The sequence below is a fragment of the Pelodiscus sinensis genome, chromosome 30 (assembly GCF_049634645.1).
Source record: "Pelodiscus sinensis isolate JC-2024 chromosome 30, ASM4963464v1, whole genome shotgun sequence".
NCBI lineage: Eukaryota > Metazoa > Chordata > Testudines > Trionychidae > Pelodiscus > Pelodiscus sinensis.
This window is the reverse complement of record NC_134740.1, coordinates 7,150,220-7,166,024: the sequence shown is the minus strand read 5'-3', so window position 1 is coordinate 7,166,024 and position 15,805 is coordinate 7,150,220. Positions and strand designations below refer to the sequence as shown.

Genomic DNA, 15,805 nt, shown 5'->3' with positions numbered 1-15,805 from the left:
AATGTTTAGACTCTACGAAATGCTTATATGTTGTTGTCTGCATTAATCTCACTGATGATGTGCATACCCCTTGTTATCAGGTGATATTTAAGTATTTCTTCTAAAATGGAACACAGAAGCATGACCAAGAGTGAAATATGAGTTTACAATGGGAGGGGCGATTTTCTGCCCAATGTAAGAAGGCCTCTAGATATCAGACAAACAATTGTGAACATCAGAGGACACAACACTTTGTTCTTTGGATCCCCTGATCCATGAACTGGAGACTTGCATGTGAACTGGTCCCATCCTCCTGATCTCTGGGGGAAGGAAATACAAATCCCTGACAAGAAAAAAATGGATCTTGGTTGTTTCAACTCAGAAGAGCCATAGATTCTAAACTGAAACAAGAGATCCCCAGGGCTGCTGCCTGAGTCTGCCTAGAGCAGGCCAGGGCAAAATATAGCCTGCAGGCCATATGCAGCCTTCCAAGCAGGGCCAGCTCTAGGTTTTTTGCCACCCCAAGCAAAAACATTTTTGGCCGCCCCCTTTTTTTGTTGGCTTTTACATATGTTTGCACTTTCCAATGTTTTTTTTTTACTGTTTAAAATTTTTAAAAAAATGAAAACAGAAAATTTGTAGTTAGTGAAATAAATTTCCTACTAGTTTACTCATTTAATTTTAATAAAATCACAATTACCAAAACCAAATTGATAGATTGGAGAGGGAGATCCAAAAGTCATGCTTACAGAAAATGGGCTAATAAGGAGAAGTCCTGTGGCACCTTAGGGTATGTCTACACTGCCACCCTAGTTCGAACTAGGGTGGCTAATGTAGTCTTTCGAACTTGCAAATGAAGCCCAGGATTTAAATATCCCGGGCTTTATTTGGATGTTCCCGGGCGCCATCATTTTTAAATCCCCCTTAGTCCGAACTCCATGCCTGCGGCTACACGAGGCACAGACTAGGTAGTTCGAATAAAGATCCTAATTTGAACTACTGTTACTCCTCCTGCAATGAGGGCAGGTAGCCACGGGCAGGTAGTTCGAACTTCGGGGCATTTAAAAATGGCAGCGCCCAGGAATATGCAAATAAAGCCCGGGATATTTAAATCCTGGGCTTCATTTGCAAGTTCGAAAGACTACATTTCTATACCTGCTTGTGACAGAGAAACCGCTCCCTGCACTGGCGCCCGCTTGCCTGCGGCAGAGACGGGCAGCCCCAGTGGCGCTGCAGCCACTTCTGTGAGTGGCAAGCAGGGCATGGAGGGCACAGGCATGGTAGATCCGGGGCCAAAAGCAGCAGACCTCGGGACCCCAAGAGGAGCAGCCAGCACGCATGGCAAGCAGGGGCATGCCACCGGCCGGCATAGACAAGAGCGAGGCGGCGGGGCGTAGAAGGTGGGGGGAAGAGCAGGAGCTGGTTGTGCTCCCAAATCCCTCTTGCACAAGAAGGGGCAGTGTAGAGAGCTCCTTCTGGCGCAAGAGCCTCTTCTGCAAAATGGCTGCTCATTAGATATGCAAATGAGGCTCGGCGATATTCCACGCTTAGCTTCATTTGCATACTTCTGGTGCAAGATCGCACCAGTGTAGACATAGCCTTGGTGTGTGGATTACATAAGCCTTAGCTCAGCAGGCAGGCAGGCTAGTTTGGCTTCTGGATGGTAAGTCTCCCGGCCACTGCCTGCTTCTGGAACCCCAGCCTTTCCCTGCCCCAACCTTCTGCTACCCCCACCCCTGCTGAACTCAACATCCCCAAACCCTCTGGCCCCCTGTTACCATCTCCCAGATCTGCTCCAGATCACAATCTCACCTACTATAGATCACATCCCAAATCCCTGCACTCCAGTCCCCTGCACTAGGTCAAAACTGCTTCCTTCATCCAAACTCCTCCCAAACTCCAGTCTTCCTCCTGCACCCCATTCCCTTTCCCCAAGCTGCCCTTTACACCCAACCTGCATCCCACACCCCACATCGCCTCCATTAATATCATGGAAGAGTGTGGCCCTCAACCACTTCCCAAAATCTTGGAATGGTCCCCATCAAAAATTATTGCCCACCCCTGTTCTAAAGCTGTTGATACACAAATCGAAGGTAAACTTCTTAAAAGCATCTAATGCCATAAATCCCATTTTCAACAATGACAAAGAACATTTTGGAACCACTAAGTGACTCAGGAAGTTATGCCCCATTTTTCAAGAGTGATGTTAGAGTTTAGGACCTTAAATACTTTTGACTTTCTATAAGATTTAGGGAAACCTTCTCCAGATCACCTCTGTGACTCAGTGCTCTATGTGGAAGCAGGTAACTGGAAAAAAATGGCCTGTGGGGGCTAAGGCTGAGGTAGGTGTGGGCCAATACCAGCCTCTGGGCCTCACATGGTGCACCTGAATTAACCCTGGTTGGGCCCCCACACCACTGGGCTATATTTACCTGCACCTCTGCAGGTACTGGGGAATCCAAGTTCCCATTGGCTGCTGATTGCTCTGATCCTTGTGTCCCTTTCCCTTCAGTTACACATGTCAGTGAGGGGGTGTGACACTGTGTGTAGTGGGGGGTACCTTGCTGGTTGCTATGCTGGGCAGTGAGTTGGGAGTGACCTCCACTGGCTGCTGTCTGCAGCAGGGCCCAGCAGGGCAGGGGATGAGTCATTTTTCAAGGGGGCTTCGAACCTGTCTGATGAGTTATCTCCCAGGGAGCAGAACAATGGGAAGAAAGGGAGTGGAGCCCTGGCAGGGGGCAGGGCTGGAGGTGAAGTATTTAGGTTTCTGGCTGGAATCATGGAGGAAGCAGCCTAGGCAACTGTGATGGTGCGTTGGGGTTCCCCCGTCTCCTGTACCCCGAAATGGCACAAACAGACTGCACCAGCCGGTGGAATAGAGGAAGTTTATTGCCTCTCCGGGATACCACACAGCACAGATGTAGTCTGGTCACAGAGCTGGGCTAGGATGCCTCAGGCCCCCTTGAGATGGGGGGAGACTGGGCCCCTAAACTCCAGCCCCTTTCCCTAGGCTGTCTCCTCCATGCTCCCAGACAGCAACTAACTCCCACTCTTCCAGCCCTGCCTCCCAGCCAGGGCAGCATTCCCCCTTCCTTCGTTCCTCTCCATGGGGGTGTCTGGTTCAACAGGTTTGGCGTCACCTGTGCATAGTGAGGTTTTCCCTGCTGGGTCTTGCTCCAGACAGCAGAGGTCACCACAGCCCAGCAAGTACCCCCACTACGTCACAGCAACCAGCTGGGATTTAGGGGCCCAGGCTCCGCAATCTCAAGGGGGGCTGAGGCATCCTAGGCCTATCCTGTAATCAGATTACATCTGTGCTGTATCCCGGAGAGGCAATAAACTTCCTCTATTCCACCGGCTGGTGCAGTCTGTCCCTGCCATTACGGGGGTGCAGGAGACAGGGAAACCCCAACACGCCCTCTCCACTCACACAATCCGCTTTACACCTCCCCTCGCTGCCCCCTATGGCCACTCGCTTCACAGAGACTCCGACATTGCCTCCTGTTTCTGAGCCCCCCGCCCCGCCCTGCTGCACGAGCGCTCGCTGCCCCCAGAGTCCCAGCTCCTAGCTCAGCCCCGGGGTCACTAATGAGCTCCCGGCTGCCCGCTCATCAGGGAGGCTGGGGCAGAGCTGCCCAGGCAGGGCCAGGCAGAGCCCGGTTCCCTCACCAGCCCGGCCGGCCCGCGGCACCTGCCCGGGTGCCTAATGCGGGAAAGAAGGAACCTGGCGATTGTGACGAGGCCCGGAGATTTCAGGCTCCCTGTCTCCCCACTGCGAGCTGTAGAACCGCAGCGCCCCCTAGCGGAGCGTTTCTGAGTCAGCGCCGGCAGGTTTTTGTCCGAGCTCAGCCCGGCTTCCCCGCACCGTGGTGACTGTCTGCCTCGCGCGCAGTGATACCGGCCAGTGTCTTCCGGCTCCAGGCCGGTCATTGGCAGGTACAGCAGGCTCGCGGAAGGCTCCCTGGAGGTGGTGAATCGGCCCTTCACTCGGTCCGCGTAAATAGCTCTGTCCCATCTATCCCAGTAGAGGTGCGCCACCCACTCCAGCCCCTTCCCGGGAGCCTGCCGCATCCAGCTCATTCCAGAGGACCCGAAGTTGAACCCGGAGGCTTTGCAGAAGAGGCGCAGAAAGTCTCCGGCCTTTTTCTCAGCCCCTCCGAATTCCACCAGCTCCTGGGACCGGGCACCTGGGAGTTAAAACGCATTTAAAAATGTCATTGAGAGCAATGACACAATAAACCCCCCTTCCCAACCCCCCCCCCCCCCCCCCCCCCACACACACACACGTAGACAGTGCATTTAAAAGATGCAGATACCTTTCAAAGCGCCTGGAATAAACACCAAACAGAGCCAAAGTCCCATTGTCCCTGGTGCGGGCGGGCAATGTTCTCCGGGGACCGGCTGGTCACTGTGCAGACACAGAGGGCTGCGGATTGTCCCTGCGGCTGCAGTCTGGGCAAGCAGAGGGAGAGATTTAAATCAGATCCCTTCTCCCCATTTGCATGGTCGCCTGTTATAAAGGGATGAAGTGACCGCATGTCCCTGAGGAGCATCCCATGGCTCAAGGGAGCGGGTGTTGGGGGCTCATTCCGAGAAACTGTCTCCCACTGTTCTCCGTGGCCTTGGGGTCAGAGGGCTGGAGGCAGGAGCCTTTGGCAGGGGAAGGGGGAGGGGAATATGTGTGACTCTGTGCCCGCCCCCATCCCCAGGGGACGCTAAAGCAGGACTGTGGACAATGGGAGCCCTTACACTTTGCAATGAGCCGGGCTCCATTTGGAGGGAGAGTCATAGAAGGCTGATGGGTCATTGACAGCCTGAGGCCTTGCTCTTGAGCCAGGGCCTTTGGCTGAGCAACAGGGGCAGCCAGGAGCCAGGTCATTTCCTCAAGTCCAAACACAGTCCAGAGAAATGAGGTAATTCGATGCTGGGGAAAAGGGGATCCCAGCTCTTGCCTCCACAAGAAGGGGAGAGCTGAGAAGATTTAAAGTAAACGGAGGCTGCTCTCTTTCTGTGTGGCAAGAGCTCACATGTCAACACGTGTGCGTGTGAAACCCTCGTTTCTTTTTCTCTGTGGTCCCCTCTTTTCTACTATGTATCTGTGTGGCCTTGGGTTCAAATCCCGCTCCGGCACCGCCTTTGCTTCCTGTGTGGAGAGGTCACCTCATTTCCATGTCCCCCTCTCACTGCAAGAACACGTGCTTAGGAATCTGCAGTTCAGGGCATCTGGCTAGGTAGTTCTGGCTGGTTCCCCAGGAGTGATTCTGCCTTGCCAGGGGTTTGGCAGGTTCCGGGGGAGGGAGAAGTGCAGCAAACACGGATCCTCCCGAGTGTGGGGCTCTTAGTCTCAGGGATTGGGCTTGAGCTCAGGTGGGAACCTTGGTCGCTTCCTTAGGGCAGGGAATTTACAACAGAGTAGCCGGGCTGGGAGGCCGCTAAAGCCAAGAGCCCCGCTCCAGTCTGTCCGCAGCCAGTCAGGAGAGATCAAAAGTCTCCCAGTTTGTACCTTAGAAAATCTATCGGGTCCAAGGGTTCCCCCTGTAACGGCCTCTTGCGGCTCAAGAGTGAGGGGCACAATGGAGTTAGGGGAACAGCTGGGAAGCATCCCGGTCTGGGTGAGCGGCCAGACACGGGTCAGCGGCCTCCGCCACTCACCGCATCAAACTCACTGAGCGCAGTAGGAAAGGGATCGGGGGAACTTAGAGCCCGCTGCTACTGTGTGAGAGACGGGGAGGGATAAATTCAGGGGAATGCTGCAGGTGGTGCCAGCAGGGGGCGCGCTCAGGCAGCTAGCCACTAGCAGAAGAGGCAGCCTGTGTGTGATAGACGGGTTAGGGTGCGGGGGTGAGTTAGAGGTTTGTGTCACCCCACCCCACGTGCACCTTAAAGCAGGGTTCCTCAACCGGGAGAGATTTCAGTTCTTTCAGACAGCGGTGCCCCAAATCCTGACACCAGCTCCGAGCCTGAAAATTGATCCCTGGCTGAATTCCCAGCGGCCCCCAGCTTGAAGCCCCGAACCCGCTGCAACCCCCTGAGTTTCCAGCACCTCTCCAGGCTGTAGCCGTAATCCATCCACAGCGCCCCTGAAGTCCTAGCATCCCTTATCTGTGGTGGTACCCTGAATCGCCAGAACATATACATCCTGCTGAAGGCTCCCTGGTTCCCCCCACCCCCTCCAAGCCATGAACGCTGCGGCCCAAGCTGGGAGTGGCAGGGCTGAGTCCTGAGTACCCGGTACTCCCTGTAGGAGAGAAGCCTCCAGAGCCCATGGGCAGAGTTGCGGGGCTCTCTAGCAAGTGCAGCGCAGTCCCCGGGAGAGCCCCACAGCTCTTCAGCTCCCTGCCCCCGGGCAGGTCAGAGGCAGGTGCACAAGCCACGGGAATCACTCCCCTGTATCTAGTAAAATCTCCTGTAGGGAAAGTGCCGCGTGTTTATCGGCAGGCGGCCCTGTTGCTCCAAAGGGACGGACCAGCCCAGAGAGGAACCCCCTGCCCGTACATAGATCGATGCTCTCCCAAAAGGGCTTTGGGAGCCAGGCCATTGGCTCCCATGACACATGACAATGGCCAGTCTCTCAATCCCTGTGTGAGGAAACACAGCCACTGGCGGGTTCATCCCCCCCAGGTTCCGAAAGTGTCAGGAGGGTCCCAGCGCCCTGTGACCGGCGCTACACAGACACCTGGGCCCGGTCGTTCTGACTCCTGCATCCGGAGCCCTAGGGCGAGACAAGCTCATCCTTGGCAGGAGCAGGGCGGGGCTCTTATAAGCAGCGGGGTATGCAAATGAGGGAGTCAGCGTCCTGTTTAAATCTGCCCCTCGCTCTGCCCAGGCTGCACCCGCAGGGACAATTCGAAGTGCCCGGAGAACTTTCCGCTCCAGAGCCAGGAAACATGAAATTTTTGCTCCTTCTCTGTGTCGCTGTAGCGGCTTGGGAAGGTATCTTCTTCCTCTGACTGACGGCAGAAGAATATTAAATTCCTCTTGCGTGGAGACCAATATTGATAACTTGTCTGTGTTCCCAGGTGCCCGGTCCCAGATCACCTTGGTGGAGTCCGGAGGGGATGTGAAGAAGCCCGGAGACTCTCTGCGCCTCTCCTGCAAAGCCTCCGGCTTCACCATCAGCAGCTACTACATGGGCTGGGTCCGGCAGGCTCCCGGGAAGGGGCTGGATTGGGTCGCCTATATTTACAGCTCGAACATATACTACAGCGACGCGGTCAAAGGGCGATTCACCATCTCCACAGATAACTCCAACAACCTGCTGCACCTGCAAATGACCGGCCTGAAGCCCGAGGACACCGCCCGCTATTACTGTGCGAGACACACAGCGAGGGGAATCCCGACAGGCTGATACAAAAACTCAAGCGGCAGAATCGCTCCCCTGCGCCGCGCGGGGGCAGCACTTCCACAGGGAATCCCGCGCCAGGCGCAGCAACGGGATCTATGACCGCAGTGTAAACAGAATCCCTCTCACTAGGCCCCAGGTCTCTACATCCATGATCCATCCATGACCCTGTGTCCATGAACCCCGGGGCTTCCCGACTATTCACGTTTCGGTGCGGCCAGGCTCAGACTCGGAGGTAAAAACGCGCAGCTCGGAAGAGCCAGACGTGCGGATCGGTTGCTCGAGGTGCAGTAACTAGACTCTGGATTTCCCGAAGTGCCTCCTAGCGGGGACCCGACATCCCCACGTCCCCCTCAGCTGCAGGGTGAGGGGAGAAACAGGAAAAGCAATGGAGCCGCCCGGGCCGCTGGAGGTTAAACACTTTCTAGCTGGGCACCGGGCACTGACGCTCTGGACCATCCTTCAAAACTCCCCCAGCCCTGGTGTCACTGTGAGTCTAACCGCGCGTCAGGTTCCCAACTCCTGGTGCCGCCCTACGAACACAGATGCTCACCTGATACCCCCACAGGTATTCCGCCCCCCCCCCCCGGGCAACACATCAGTGGGCCCTGGGGGAAGCCACAAGCTTCTCCTCCCCCTACCCAGAGAAACCCCGAGCGTCACCCCTCTGTGAGAGGAGACTCTGGTGTCTGGTCGCTCACAGCCCCACCCCCACCTGCCTGAGGTGCCCGTCCCACCCTCCTTCTCTTCTCTGCCCCCTCCCCCACCCCAGCAACCCTGTGACCAGCTCGGCTCCTTCCCATGTCTGGCTCCAGCTACAGAGCCCCGCTCTGCCCCCAGGGGTTCTGGGCCCAACTCGGCTCCTTTCTCCCAGTGTCCCTGCCTTCCCCTACCTTTAGCCCGCCGCTCTTTTCTCTTCCCTGCCTGGTTCCTCCGCCCCCTCTGCCAGAGCTCCCTGCAGCCCAGTGCCCGGCTTTACCCCCCACAGATCGGCTCCCCCCCCCCCCGGTTCTGCCTTCCCAGCGTGCATGGGGGCTGCTCTCCCCACTCGCCCTCTGGCCGCTCAGGGCCCTTCCTGCCCCGGCACTGACCAGCGGGTGCACCAGAGCCAGGCAGAGCCGCTCTGCAGCCTGCGGCGGGCGCTGGGACTCGGCAGGGGGCGCCTAGGAGCCGGCAGCCTCCCCCGGGCCGTATGAGAGAGCCCTGGTCTCACAGTCCCGCTACTGCGGCACCGTCCAGACGACCCGGGACCCTTTGCATCGTCCAGGACTTTCCAAGCCAGGATCGAATTGACCGTCCGCGGGATCCAGGAGCCTCTTTGAACCCCCAGGCCTGGAGCTACAATTCCCACCGAATCTGCCCAGAGGAGAAATGTTCCCTCCTACGTGTGCGCTGCGCTGAGCGCCCGGCCTGTCTGGGGTGTACAGGGGAGACGTGACCCCGAGGGGGCATCGCCCCGTACTGAGCGCTCAGCCCCGGCCTCTCTCATCCCCTCCCTGCGGCAGCCGCATGCAGATTCCTGCCTGGAGGTTCCTGGTTAAGTACCAGACCCCGGTTCTAGGAGCCTCAGTCTCCGCCCAGACACAGCCCGGCCCGGCCCTCCCTGCTGGAGAGAGTCTCTCAATGGGAAATGAAAAAGGATTTTCTGCTGCTTCTCCTTTCCTTGCTCTCTGCCCTCAGCTGGGAGTGTCGGCGGGCAGCGGGGGAGTCAGGGACACACAGAGAGACGTTCGGTGGCTAAATCTTTTGTCGCTTTGTTTCACCTTCCCCAGGAGCTCTCGCTCAGGTGCGGTTGGTCCAGTCTGGCCCTGGCGTGGTGAAGTCCGGAGAGACCCTCACCCTGAGCTGCGCTGTGTCCGGGTGTGACAGCGCGTTGGGGTTCCCCCGTCTCCTGCACCCCGAAATGGCACAAACAGACTGCACCAGCCAGTGGAATTGAGGGTGGTTTATTGCTTCTCCAGGATACAGCACAGCACAGATGTAATCTGGTTACAGGAACTGGGGGCTAAGAGGCCTCAGGGCCCCCCTCCCCAGTTCCTTCTCCCCTGCTTTCCAGCCAGGAACTAACTCTCTCTCTCTCTTCCAGCCCTGCCCCCCAGCCAGGGGCAGCATCCCACCTTCCTTTGTTCCTCTCCCTTGGGGGTGGCTGGTCAAACCGGTTGAGAGCCCCTCTTTGCATAATGACATGAGTACCCATGGCAGTACCCATGGCAGCCAGTGGGGGTTAGCAAGTTCCCCCCCACTACGTCACACCGGGTTCTCCATCAGTGCTGGATATGCCACTGGCACTGAATCTGGAAACTCCCCGGGACAGGGCTGGAGCGGGTGCATCCATATGACAGGAGCACAAGCAACGCCCAGTCTCTCCAGGGCCGGGTCACCATCTCTGAGAACACAGCCAGGAACCAGGTCTTGCTGCAGCTCCGCTCCCTGACAGCTGCAGACACCGCCACCTATTACTGCGCCAAAGAGTCCCACAGTGACACGGAGCAACGCAGGGCCTGGCCTGAAAAGGGGAAACGGTTCCCATGCAGACATGCGAGGCACTAAATGTCTCAGGGGCTTTGCGGGCAGTGACACGGGGCAGAGCCGAAGCACCCACAGGAGGGGGATTTCCCAGCGCCCGGAGACTACTAAGGCTGCGGATCTTTGAGGGGATTCCCATTCTCCTCCCCTGTCGGGGAGGTCGCGTCCCAGTGTCAGCCGATGGTCAGGGCAGTGTGTGCGTGTGTTACACCCAAGTCTTCAACTGCTGAGACACAAAGGCTATGCTGATTGCCTTAATCGCTCTCTCTCTCCTCATATCTATGTTTTCAGCTTCTCAGGATCAGATGAGCCAGCATAGACTATGCTGATTTTACTGCTCCTTCTCTGCCCTGTATGCTTCAGGAACCTCAGAGAGGCAAATAAGATGGATGAGATGAGGGGGCGGTCTGTCTGGCTACACCCAGGCTGGGATCCCCTTGTGCAGACTCAGCTCACACCCTGGCCCCTTTCCCATTCATTCTGGGAAACCCATGTGAAAATCCCCGCCCGACGGGTTCCCCTTTTAATACCAGACCCTGGTTGTAGGAGCCTCAGTTTCCCCCCTGGCACAGATCTGCCCGGGCCTGGCTGCTGGGCACAGTTTGCACCTTCACTGAAGATGAACCTGCTGCTGATTTTCCTCTTCGTGCTGGAGGCCCCTTCAGTACGTGGCTATTGGGGATGTGACTGGAGGGATCCCTGTTGCACTGCCTGTAGAAGAGGAGATGTCCCAGATAGCCTAAGGGCATGAGGTGCTCCTATCCCAATGCAATTCAGTGGCAGTTGGGTGCCTCAGTCCCTTTGGCCCGTTTTAGGGTGTTTCATTTTCACATGTCCCCTGATCCCAGAGGACAGGGCCTGACTCCCCCCGTCATTTCCGTGTTTCCTCCCAGGTGCCCTCTCCCACGTGCAACTGCGGGAAACGGGCCCGGGAGGGGCGAAGCCCGGAGAGTCCCTGACACTCACTTGCAGCATCTCCGGAGACTCGGTTCCACGCCAGCGCCGCCTGGGACTGGGTCCGGCAGCCCGCGGGGAAGGGGCTGGAACGGGCGGGGCGCACGTGCTACAGGTCGGAGTCACGGTCTCTGCAGACACCGCCAGGACCCAGGTCTCGCTGCAGCTCCGCGCGCTGACAGCTGCAAACAGCGCCCCCTAGTGCTGCGCCGGAGACACAGTGACAGGGCAGAGCCGCGCCTGCGCTAACAGGGGGAAGGGGGTTTTCCACAGTGAGGAGACACTGGGGACTGGGTCATTGGTCACACGCGGGGGGCTCTGGCTGTGACTCTCCGGTTCCTTTTCCCGGGGTTGTTGTTCACAAAGCTCCCGTGTCTCTGCCTGGCTCAGGGCCCAGCCGGCCTGACGGGCCCATGAGAATGGCCCGACGCGGAGACCCGGGAACGTTCCCGGTCCCCTCCCAGCCAGACAAGGCTCCTCCTCTACGCCCCCTATTGTGACACAAGGAGGTCACGTGTCGCCCCACGGAGGGGGATAGATTCCCCCCTTTGCCTTGTGCAGGATGGTTCGATCCAAGCACCCCCCCCCCCCCGCCCTCAGTGGTACGAGGGGTCGGGGTGTCCTTGTGTCGTCTCCAGCGAGTGCGGTTACGCCAGGACTTTGTACCGGGGTGTTCTGGCACCGACGCACCTATGGGAGTTGGGCGCTCGGTGCTTCAGAAAACCCCGCTCTGCACCTGGGCGAAGGCGCCTTAACCCGGGTGATAAAAGGAAGTCTGCGCCAGAGCAGGGAACCGAGCCTGGCCGTGCAGGGTAAAGGTGAGCGCCCTGAGAGATCCTGGCTCGCTCCCTTCTGCATCTCCGAGGAGGTGAATTGGGCTAGTTCAATGAGGCGGTATTAGGTGTTGCAGGGAGGGGATATGCAAATAAGGGAGTGAGTTTCCTGTTTAAGTCTGCCCCTCTCTTAGACCAGGCTGCACCCGCAAGGACAATCCAAAGCCCGCTGGGTCTGGGGAGTGATCAGCCAGTCCCCTGAGAACTTCCCCCTCCAGCACTAGAGACAATGAGAATTTGGGTCGCAGCTGTTTTCCTTGTAACAGCATTGGAAGGTATTTTTTGTCCCTGATCAAATACCAGAGTCAGAAGCCCAGACAATTATCGGCTGTTGTTTTTTTTCCGCTTCTTATCCCTTTATTCGCAGATGCCCAGTCCCAGGTGCAGCTGGTGGAGTCCGGAGGGGATGTGAAGAAGCCCGGAGACTCTCTGCGCCTCTCCTGCAAAGCCTCCGGCTTCACCTTCACTGACTACTGGATGTTCTGGGTCCGTCAGGCTCCGGGGAAGGGGCTGGAGTGGATCGGGGAAATACACCCAAGTTCATCTTCCATCAATTACGCTCAGGCCTTCAAGGGCCGCTTCACCATCTCCAGGGACAATCCCAACAACCTGCTGCACCTGCAAATGACCGGCCTGAAGCCCGAGGACACCGCCCGCTATTACTGTGCCAGACACACAGTGACACGGACCCTGCGGCTGCTCCTACGCAAACCAGAGCTGCGGAACTTCCCGCGTCTGCCGCACGGGGGCAGCAGAGACACGCGCCAAACAGCCCTGTCTGGAGCGCAGGAGAGCGAAGGGCCCTCAGGATGGAACGCTCTGACGTCACAAATTAACTCTTTCGCTACTTACACATTTTAAGAAGTCGGTTCTTGGACAGAGAAGCATCTCCCATCTCCTCTAATACCTGGAAGAAACTGCTCTTAACACAAAGGAGAGATTTTCCCTCTCTCTTCCAGTTTGAAATTCCTACCTCCACCCAATGCCTTGTTAGATACAGAGTTAACCCCTCAGATTATGACACCATGTTACATGCACCTTATAGACAAAGCAAAATAGAGGACTATGTAGCACTTTAAAGACTAACAAGATGGTTTATTAGATGATGAGCTTTCGCGAGCCAGGCCCACTTCCTCAGATCAAACAGTGGAAGAAAATGCAACCATATATACCAAAGGATACAATTTTAAAAAATGAACACATATGAAAAGGACAAATCAAATTTCAGAACTGAAGGGGAATGGGGGGGAGGTGAATGTCTGTGGGCTAATGATATTACAGGTGATAATTAGGGAAGCTATCTTTGTAATGGGTAAGATAACTAGAGCCTTTGTTTAGACTCAGATGTAAAGTGTCAAATTTTAGCATGAATGACAGTTCAGAGGATTCCCTTTCAAGTGCAGATTTAAAAGGTCTTTGTAGCAGGATGCAGGTAGTTAAGTCGTTGAGACAGTCCCCTGGGGATGACACATCCCCTGTGAGCCAGAGCAGCCCCTGCCGGTCCCTTTGTACCCTCGCTAGGTGCAAGCCACATGCAAATCCCTGCTCCCGGGCTTCCTCTTTAACACCGGCCCCTGGTTCTGGGAGCCTCAATCTCTCCCCAGACACAGCCTTGCCCGCGGGTCGCAGTGTCGCTCTCGATCACACGCAATGAAGTGCCTGGTGCTTTTCCTTGCCCTAGTGACTGCCCCAGACGGTGAGTGGCTGCTGCAGGGGCCGGGAATCACACAGCGAGGGGGGCTGATCGGATGAATTTCTGCCACATTTTGTTTTGTTTTCTCGTCAGGTGCTTGCTCTCAGGTGCAGCTGATCCCGTCCGGGCCCGGCGCGGTGAAACCCAGAGAGACCCTGACCTTGAGCTGCGCCATCAGTGGTGACTCTGTCACCAGTAATTGGTGGGACTGGATCCGACAGGCTCCAGGGAAAGGGCTGGAGTGGGTAGGAGAGATCGACTGGAGTGACTCTAAGTGGCGCATAAACTATGGCCCGGCTTTCCAGAGCCGCGCAACGCTCAGCGCGGATACCTCCAAGAACCAGTTCTCTCTGCAGCTCTGCTCGCTGACAGCTACAGACACCACCACCTATTACTGCGCCAGGGCCACAGTGACACAGAGCAACGCAGGGCCCGGCACGAAAAGGGGAAGCGGGTTTCTGAACAGGCAGCCAGCCGGCTCACTCCCTCTGTGCTGTAGGGGATGATGCAGGCAGAGTAGGGCCCCTAGCAGTGTCTCAGTGCAGGTAGTTTTCATACACACTCTCCTCACCTGAAGCTGAAGGTGGTTTGTTGTAAGCTGGAAAGAAACAGAACAGTGGGAACAGCTGGCAGAGAGGCTGGAATTGTTTTATGCTCACATTTGCTGAGTAGCCAGCAGCCAAGTTCTCAAACGATGCTCTATTCTCGGGGTGGGCAACCTTTTTTGGCTTGGGGCCACTGACCCACAGAAAAATCTGTCAGCGGCCACACACAAGCAAGAAGTAAAAACACAAAAACAAAACCCTTCACTGATGTGACCCCTCTGAGAAAAACACTTCCCACTTTCCCCTCCAAAGGTGGGGGGGCGGGCGGGAGGGCAGCCAGTAGATTTTGTGTGCTCAAGCCTTGCGGTGGGGCAGTGGGGGTCCTGGAGTGCCAGCACTGGCTCCCAGATGCTGGGGGTAAGGAGGGTGGCTGCCTCTGGCCCCAGGCCTGAGGTTCCCACCCCTGCTCTATTCCTTCCCTCCTTTCCCCCCGCCCATGCAGGCAGGCTAATCACCTCCTTAAATAAGGAGCAGGTAAGCATGAGAGTTTAAGATTATTCTAAAAACCAGCAGGTAGTGAAAGGCCAATAGACTTTGTAGGAAAGAAAAGAAATGCTGCTTTAGCTATGTCTACAGTGGCGTGTTCTTGCGCCAGAAATATGCAAATGAAGCTAAGCATGGAATATTGCTGAGCCTCATGTACATACCTAATGAACTGCCATTTTTGCAGAAGAGGCTCTTGCGCCGGAAAGAACTGTCTACACTGCCCCTTCTTGCGCTAGAAAAACCCTCTTGTACAATGCCGCTACGCTGGTTATTTTCAGGAGTAACGGCATTGCGCAAGAGGGTTGTTCTTACTCAAGAAGAGGGGGTATGTCTACACTACCCTCCTAGTTCGAACTAGGAGGGTAATGTATGCATACCGCACTTGCTAATGAAGCCCGGGATTTGAATTTCCCGGGCTTCATTAGCATAAGCGGGGAGCCGCCATTTTTAAATCCCCGCTGCTTCGAACCCCGTGTAGCGCGGCTACACGGGGCTCGAACTAGGTAGTTCGGACTAGGGTGCCTATTCCGAACTACCGGTACACCTCGTTTCACGAGGAGTAACGGTAGTTCGGAATAGGACCCTAGTCCGAACTACCTAGTTCGAGCCCCGTGTAGCCGCGCTACACGGGGTTCGAAGCAGCGGGGATTTAAAAATGGCGGCTCCCCGCTTATGCTAATGAAGCCCGGGAAATTCAAATCCCGGGCTTCATTAGCAAGTGCGGTATGCATACATTACCCCGCTAGTTCGAACTAGCGGGGTAGTGTAGACATACCCAGGTAGTGTAGACAGCTCCTTCTGGCGCAAGAGCCTATTCTGCAAAAATGGCAGCTCATTAGGTATGCAAATAAGGCTCAGGATATTCCATGCTTAGCCTCATATTTCTGGCCCAAGAACCCATCAGTGTGGACATAGCCTCTGTGTTTGAACCAGAGACACTTGGCATGTTAGGCAAACATGACAACCATCACAATATAGAAACCAGCTGCTAGTGCATATTGGGACCCTTTCTAAAACTTCCTTAGTAGCCAGGGCTCAGCAGGGAGAGCTGTGAATAATGGTGTTCCCCAAGGGCCTGTATTGGACTCAGTGCTATTCAGCATACCCGTGAGTGGTCTGGGGAAGGGGGTAAGCAGTGAGGTGACAGAATTTGCAGATGATACAAAACTACTCACAATAGTTTAATTCCAGGCACACTGCAAAGAGCTACAAATCAGGGGTGGGCAATAATTTTTTACCATGGGCCACTTCAGAAATGTTTGAAGTAGCCTTGAGCTGCATGGGAAGGGGTGAGGCCTCAACTAGAAGGGGTGGGGCCAGGATTCTTCCCTGCTTCCTCACCCATAGACCATGATTGGCCTGGAGGTGGGGGACCATGTGAACTCTT

General features: G+C 56.1%; 1 gene segment (V, D, J or C); it reads left to right on the top strand.

Moving 5' to 3' along the window:
* The first annotated feature begins 11,495 nt into the window (after positions 1-11,495).
* LOC112546466 (Ig heavy chain V region 3-like) lies at positions 11,496-12,795 on the top strand. The segment is given in 3 exon segments: positions 11,496-11,619; positions 11,769-11,909; positions 12,002-12,795. Coding segments are annotated over 2 exon segments (540 nt in total).
* The last annotated feature ends 3,010 nt before the right edge of the window (positions 12,796-15,805 follow it).